This window comes from Aotus nancymaae, unplaced genomic scaffold, assembly GCF_030222135.1.
Source record: "Aotus nancymaae isolate 86718 unplaced genomic scaffold, 86718_ANA_hifiasm-v0.15.2.pri h1tg000059l, whole genome shotgun sequence".
NCBI lineage: Eukaryota > Metazoa > Chordata > Mammalia > Primates > Aotidae > Aotus > Aotus nancymaae.
In genome coordinates, this window is record NW_026988473.1 from 54,699,463 (window position 1) to 54,706,231 (window position 6,769).

At 36.8% G+C, this 6,769-nt stretch overlaps 1 protein-coding gene across 1 annotated transcript; it reads right to left on the reverse strand.

Moving 5' to 3' along the window:
- Positions 1-1,028: 1,028 nt before the first annotated feature.
- LOC135270242 (olfactory receptor 52A1-like) lies at positions 1,029-1,979 on the reverse strand. The gene has a single exon (XM_064365610.1). It carries the CDS (start codon positions 1,977-1,979, stop codon positions 1,029-1,031), a length of 951 nt encoding a protein of 316 aa, XP_064221680.1.
- Between the last annotated feature and the right edge of the window lie 4,790 nt (positions 1,980-6,769).

Consider the following 6,769-nt stretch of genomic DNA (forward strand, 5'->3'; position numbering starts at 1 on the left):
TTTTCATAACTCATAGCTGAAAGATGTCAAATTCACACACACCTGGCACATATCTCCTCACATTTATGTGAGTTCTAATGCTGCTAAGTGCTTTAAAACTGAATTAAAATTATGGCAAATAGCATTTCATCGGCTGAAGTAAAATTTATTATTAAAATATCATATGTGCCATGATTTCCTTTATAAGGCCTTCTTTAATTCCTTGTAAAATCTAGGTTAGTTGCTTCTCACATGTGAAACTAAATCTATTGTTTTTATCTTATGATAGCCTAAATAATATTAAACTACATTTGTTCATTTTTTTTTTTTTTTGAGACAGAGTCTCCCTGTGTTGCCCAGGGTGGAGTGCAGGGACACAATCTCAACTCACTGCAATCTCCACCTCCCACGTTCAAGTGATTCTCTTGCCTCAGCCTCCTGAGTAGCTGGGATTACAGGTGCATGCCACCATGCTCAGCTAATTTTTGTCTTTTTAGTAGAGATGGGGTTTCACCATGGTGGTCATTCTGGTCTCAAATTTCTGACCTTGTGATTCCCCCACCTCAGCCTCCTAAGTGCTGAGATCAGAGTTGTGAGCCACCGCACCCATCCTGCTCAATATTTTTATAGCATCAGCATACTGTGAACCTTTGAAATCATGAAATATATCTTTGTCACTGCTGTACATCCAAAGGGTAAACTGCAGCTTGGATAGTGGATATGTTAATATGACGGAAGTAAAAAAAGGAAATAAGGTGGAAGAGAAAAGGCAAAAATAAAAGATTAAAGGAGAAAGAATGGAGGGGTATTAGAAATTTTATTTTATATATTTATATCATATATATGTGTATATATATCCACATTTATCTCATGCTTTCACTGCTCTTGATTAAGAGCAGTGAAAGATTAAAGAATAAATATTCTTTAGGGAGATCATTGTAATGTAAATTTCTCACCAAAATAGCCCCAGATAATACAAGGAATTTCTAGCTTAAACTTAGGTTTAAACAGATGAATGCATATTTTTCCTCTGACATATCACTTTTTGATCATTTCTGGGTGTCTGGCTTTACAATGAAAAGATGAGCAACCCGCATGCGAATCTCCGTGGTCTTCAAACCATAGACAATGGGGTTAAGGGCAGGGGGCACAAGCAGATAGACGGTAGACGAGAGGATGTGGGCATAGGCTGATACATGACCAAAACGATGGCTGAAGAAGGAAAAAAAGGCAAGGATATAAAACTCCAGAAAGACAATAATATGAGCTGTACAAGTGTTAAATGCTTTGAATCGTGCCTCTTTCTGGGGAAGACGAAAAACAGTCTGAAAAATCAGAATGTAGGAGATGAAGACAAAGATCATGTCAAAACCTAGAATTGCAAAAGCCACAAAGAGCCCAAATGATTTGTTAACATGGACATCTTCTGCAGCCAGCTTGACTACAGCCATGTGTTCACAGTAAGAATGGACAATAACCACAGATTCGAAAAGGTGCAGTCGTTTGAGTAGAATGGGTAACATTCCAACAAGCATCGTTGCTCGGATTGCCACCATCAGCACCACCCGAAATAGAAAGAAAGGTGTCAGGATGGATGTGTGCCTCAATGGATCACAGATGGCCACATAGCGATCAAAGGCCATTGCCAACAGGATGCCAGATTCCATGCCTTGCAAGGCATGAATGAAGAAGAGTTGGGTGAGGCAGGCATCAAAAACCATGGAACAAGAATCAAACCAGAAGATGGCCAACATCTTAGGAGCAATGGCTACACAGAGACCTAGGTCAATGACTGCCAGCACTGCCAGAAGGATGTACATGGGTTTGTGTAAACTGCGATCCATAGAGATAATGATTAGCAAAAAGATGTTCCCCAGCAGGGACACCAGGCACAAGCCAAAGAAGGGAAACCCAATCCAGAATTGCACATGCTCTAGTCCAGGAATCCCAATCAGGGTCACCATCTTTGGGTTCAAATATGACATGTTGGTGGATCTCATGAGTCTGCTAAATCTTTACTCACCACTGATTCTGTTAGAGATTCAGAGAAAAATTATGGATGGGAAGGAAGAACTCTTTCCTTCTATTTTCTCTCAGAACATGAAAAACATGGATGGAAACTGACCATGTGACTGAATCTTTGGTGTAAATTTAGGTTTATTTCAGAATGGAGATCTTGGCATTTTCCAAGCTAATGTGAGTAGTTGTAATGAGGAATGTGATCCAGTGTTGATCATCTAGAAACTGTAGAAATGGAAACTATGATTCTAAGAGCATTGATTCTGCTAGTCTTCAGTGTCTTCTCAAATGATATCACAAATGGCAACAATAACTTTTTTGTCCATATTCATCTCCAAACTCCAGACACATCTTGGATTAGGTGGAGTTTCTCTGTGACATTTGAAGTTATAATACAAATCCTCAATCTCATATCCCTGTCTTAGTTGAAAGCTCAAAATCTTCAGATGCCTTTTCCAGTCTTTGCTATTTTCTCTGGTATAGGGAGGACAATTCTTCTTTCACATCTTACAAATTGCCTCCCACGTAGGGAAGTGAAAGGCTTGTTCTTCCAACAAATATTGTTTGAATTACCTATGTGCAGGCCAATTATTCAGGTTCTTGAAAATGATAAGTACATATTATTCTCTTACCAGTAGTGGCTGGGCATTTTTGACTCACTGAGTTAAACCTGGTTCATTAGTTTTCAAAGTTGATGTGTAAGTAGAATGAGGTGGAAGGAGATGTAAGTAGTCACAGATCTTAGAGGAGACAGAACACTGAGAAAATAGATAAGAGGTCAATTGGATTAAAAGGAACCATAAATTAGGATAGGGAACAGGCCACGAATCCTGGCCTGTTGTATAATCCCTGTAACTTAAATGTTTTGATAATATTAATATGTTTCAGATATCAAAGAGCAGAGCTCTCTTTATAATGGGGCTCAACCTATGTGCCTTTTTTACTTTATTAATACCTGTTGTCAATGAAAATAATTTCCGACACCTTTGAATATATCGTTTAACTTCACATGCACCCAAACTTCTTCTAACAATGTGCCTGCTCTATTTCTTTGGCAACCCTCTACTTAAAACTTAAAACACCCTTATATCGTCTCTCTTTTTTTTTCTTTTTCATTAACTATTCTACAAGCTTAAAATCACAAACAGTTTAATTTTATCTTTCTTATGATTGTATCATAACCAAATACATTGGCTGAATGAGGAGTATCACTCTGAATGGGATTTTTATATGCTTTTTTTTCTTTGAAAGAAAACTGAAGGGATAACTTCTGTAAAATAATAGAAACATAGAATGGTTCACAGTTAGTATGAATACATATGTGGATATAACTAGAAAGCCCCCAAAGTAATAAAATATAAAATGTCTTAATAGTTGATGAAGACTAGGAAATCTTATTATATGACCTTCCGTAGCCACACATATCAGAGATTGTGTTCAAGGAAATAAAGAGATATAGATTAAGACAATTAGAAATCTTATGAAAAATTTTTCTCTTGATGCCCATATAAAATAATGTCAGGTGAAAGTGCTAGATTGCCTAAAAGTGATTGCAAATAAACATAAATATGCTTTATTGAAGTGGAACAAGTTGTTAAAGGCAGTGTCTACAGCAGCTGCAAAGATAATACATCCTAGATAATTACTTTTACATTGCCTGGTGATGTGAGGATAAAGTAAACATTAGCTTCAGGTCCACCATAATGGATGATAAAGCATTTCAAATTAATTTTCTTCTGTATAGTATGTATGTCAAATGATCTGATGTGAGTTTAGAAATATAAATCAATCAATGTTAGAACTACTTTGTATACAAAATTTGGAAGGGGATCCTGGAAACCTTATTCACACCCTGCTGTTGCTACTAATTAACTGGAGTGTGTCCATTAAATTTCTTCCACATGCAGTTAATAATATGGCATTAAATTACCTTTGCATCTCTTCCATCTTTAAATGACATAAATTTAGTCCATCTCATACTGTTTATAAAACAAACCAAGAAAATGCCTGTGGGGAGGGGAGCAGAGAAAGAACATGGCCATACCAAAGAAAAGGTTGTAATTGAGAGACACAGCACAAAGTTAATCTGACCCAGTAATCTTCCTACTTCCTCTTAAAATTTGCTACAATGAGAAACTCTTAGCAATAAACAGGTCCCAAAGCATGGAAAAGAAACTCACCCACATTAACAGACAGCTAGCTGGAGCGTAAAGACAATGGATAAAACAGCTCTTTCCTGCTGGATTTTGGATTTGGAAAGATATGAATGAATTTCTACGTGTCTTTCATCATCTGCCCATAACTGTTTATCTTCCTGGCTTTTCTTAAAGTCTAAGCTGATCCCAGGGTGATGCTACAGACCTTGCCCCTAGAGAGGTCATTACCTTTGTGAGACTCGACCTTACTTTGTAGGAGAAAGATATCTATTGCATAAAAGCACATAGCAAGAAGCATTCAGTTACTTCATTAGAAGCTATTTCCAAGGAATAGGAACCAGGAAATATCAAATCATGGGATCATTTGGAGTGTGAGAAAAATATCTGAGAAATGGAGAATTTGTAAACTGGAAATGCAGAAGACAGTCATTTGGTCAACTTTCTGGCCTATGGCCAGGCTTGTAATGTAAGGAAACAAAATTGTACATTTTATGTTTGCAAACATAATGATACTACAGCTGCAACTCATATAGCTACAACTACTATTACTATTAATACTGCTATTATTACTACTAAAATTATTTGAAACCATCATAACATTTTGCAAAGTTTTTTAAATCATATTTAATCTTCTTAATGACAAGATGCTGCAGGTTTTCCCTGTTATTTAGTCCAATTTGAGAAAGCATCATTATCTACTTTGTTCCATTTTGACACCACTTTGCACCCATTATTTGGCAATATTTATGAAATTTTGCAGTGACCATTTATGCAACTCTACTATCAGAGTATTCCACTCAAGAACTCCCGGTGATGAGTTTCAGGGAATTTAGGGGAATACTTCAAATATAGTGTTAGTTGTGTAACCACAAATGTATTATAATACATTTCTTTGCCATTGAATGCCATTAATTATGTGCAATATCATGTTGTATTACTCAGTGTTGTCTTCTTTACTCTCTGATGCAGGACCTGGTGTGTCAGTTGAAATATGATGTTATATAATCTATTGCTTAGACATAGATCTAGAAGGAAAAAAATTAAAAAATAAGGAAGAAAAATCTATATCTTAATTTTAGTGAGAATAGAGTGTGCAAGGTATATATTGTTCTGAGACATACAGTCATAGATTTCTTACACAGTCCTAGAAGTTTAATCATAGAGCTAACAAATGAAACATTACCTGATGGTTGAGGTTAGGGAATTGATTCATTCCCTGGTTAAAACCTTAAATGTAATTCATTACAGATTAGGTATTCAGGACCTAGACAAATTAATTGGCTAGATAATAATATGATTCATCAGGTTGTGAAGAGGATATTAATGACCTATTAGATGATACAAATGCTTATGATCAAGGACAATGTTTTTCAGTGTGTTTTTTAATTTAAGGTGTTAATCAAAGGTTACAAGTGGAAGGAATGGAAATAAAAAGTAACCAAACCTTTTCCTGTTTCCAAGGGAAAAATATGTAAAAGAGTAGCTTTATCGATCTATTCCCTGAAGACTTATACAGATGGATCCATAGCCCTATAACTGTGTTGCCAGGCATCATTATTTATTGTAAGAATATAAAATCTGATTGGTAAATTACACCTGGACTACAAATTCTATGAAGGAATTATGTTTACCAAGTGGTAATCCGTGTCTTTTGGCCTCACTAGTTCGGTATCCACTAATTCACCTGTAACCTTCCAGTACTATGTAGTTCTCACTTCTTTATATCTAGGATGTGACCAAGGAGGCTTTAAAGCTCTCCTCGGCTTGACTAAACCTTAGCTAGGCTTTCTTCTGACTCTAAATCCCTCATCTCCCTTTCCTTAGCGTATTACCTTAGGAAATTTATAATTGTAAATGCTTTCTCAGCCATTTTAAGATGTGAATATTTGCCGGTTGCAGTGGTTCATGCCTGGAATCACAGTACTTTGAAAGGCTGAGGCGGGCGGATTGCCTGAGCTAAGGAGTTCGTGACCAGCCTGGGCAACACAGTGAAATCCCGTCTCTACTAAAATACAAAAAATTAGCCAGACATGGTGGCACGCGCCTGTAGTCGCAGCTACTTGGGAGGCTGAGACAGGAGAATTGCTTGAACATGGGAGGTGGAGGTTGCAGTGAGCCATGATTGTGCCACTGCACTCCAGCTTGGGCTACAGAACGAGACTCCATCTCAAAAAAGAAAACAAAACAAAACAAAACAAAACAAAAAAGCTACTTCTTATAATGAATACAGGAGAAAGCTTACTTTCTGCGGGTTAAAGCAATTAATTAGTAAACACAGATGGCCTATAAACTCTCCCACCCTTGTTTAAGTGGAGCTGTGTATTCAGACTTGGTCTGTATTTTCTCTGCTATTGCTAGCAATAATATCAAAATAAAATATAAAGTTTGCTCATCTTGCCCTGTGTGATTTTTTTAAAATAACAGATGTCTCTTAAGGCAACAAAGATAATAGTTTTCTTTGTGGTCTATTTAGGTTGAGGACTGCTGCAAGTACTACCCTCACTGAAGATAAATGCCTGGCACGACTCTGTTTGCGTGTCGTATTTCAGATGCATGGACCAGTAACTCTATTATTTGCCATGCAGACTGTGCTGGTTAATGATTGTCTTTCAGTT

Excerpts from the sequence above, each read along its gene's own strand:
- LOC135270242 (XM_064365610.1), bottom strand. The coding sequence starts at position 1,979 with ATGAGATCCACCAACATGTCATATTTGAACCCAAAGATGGTGACCCTG.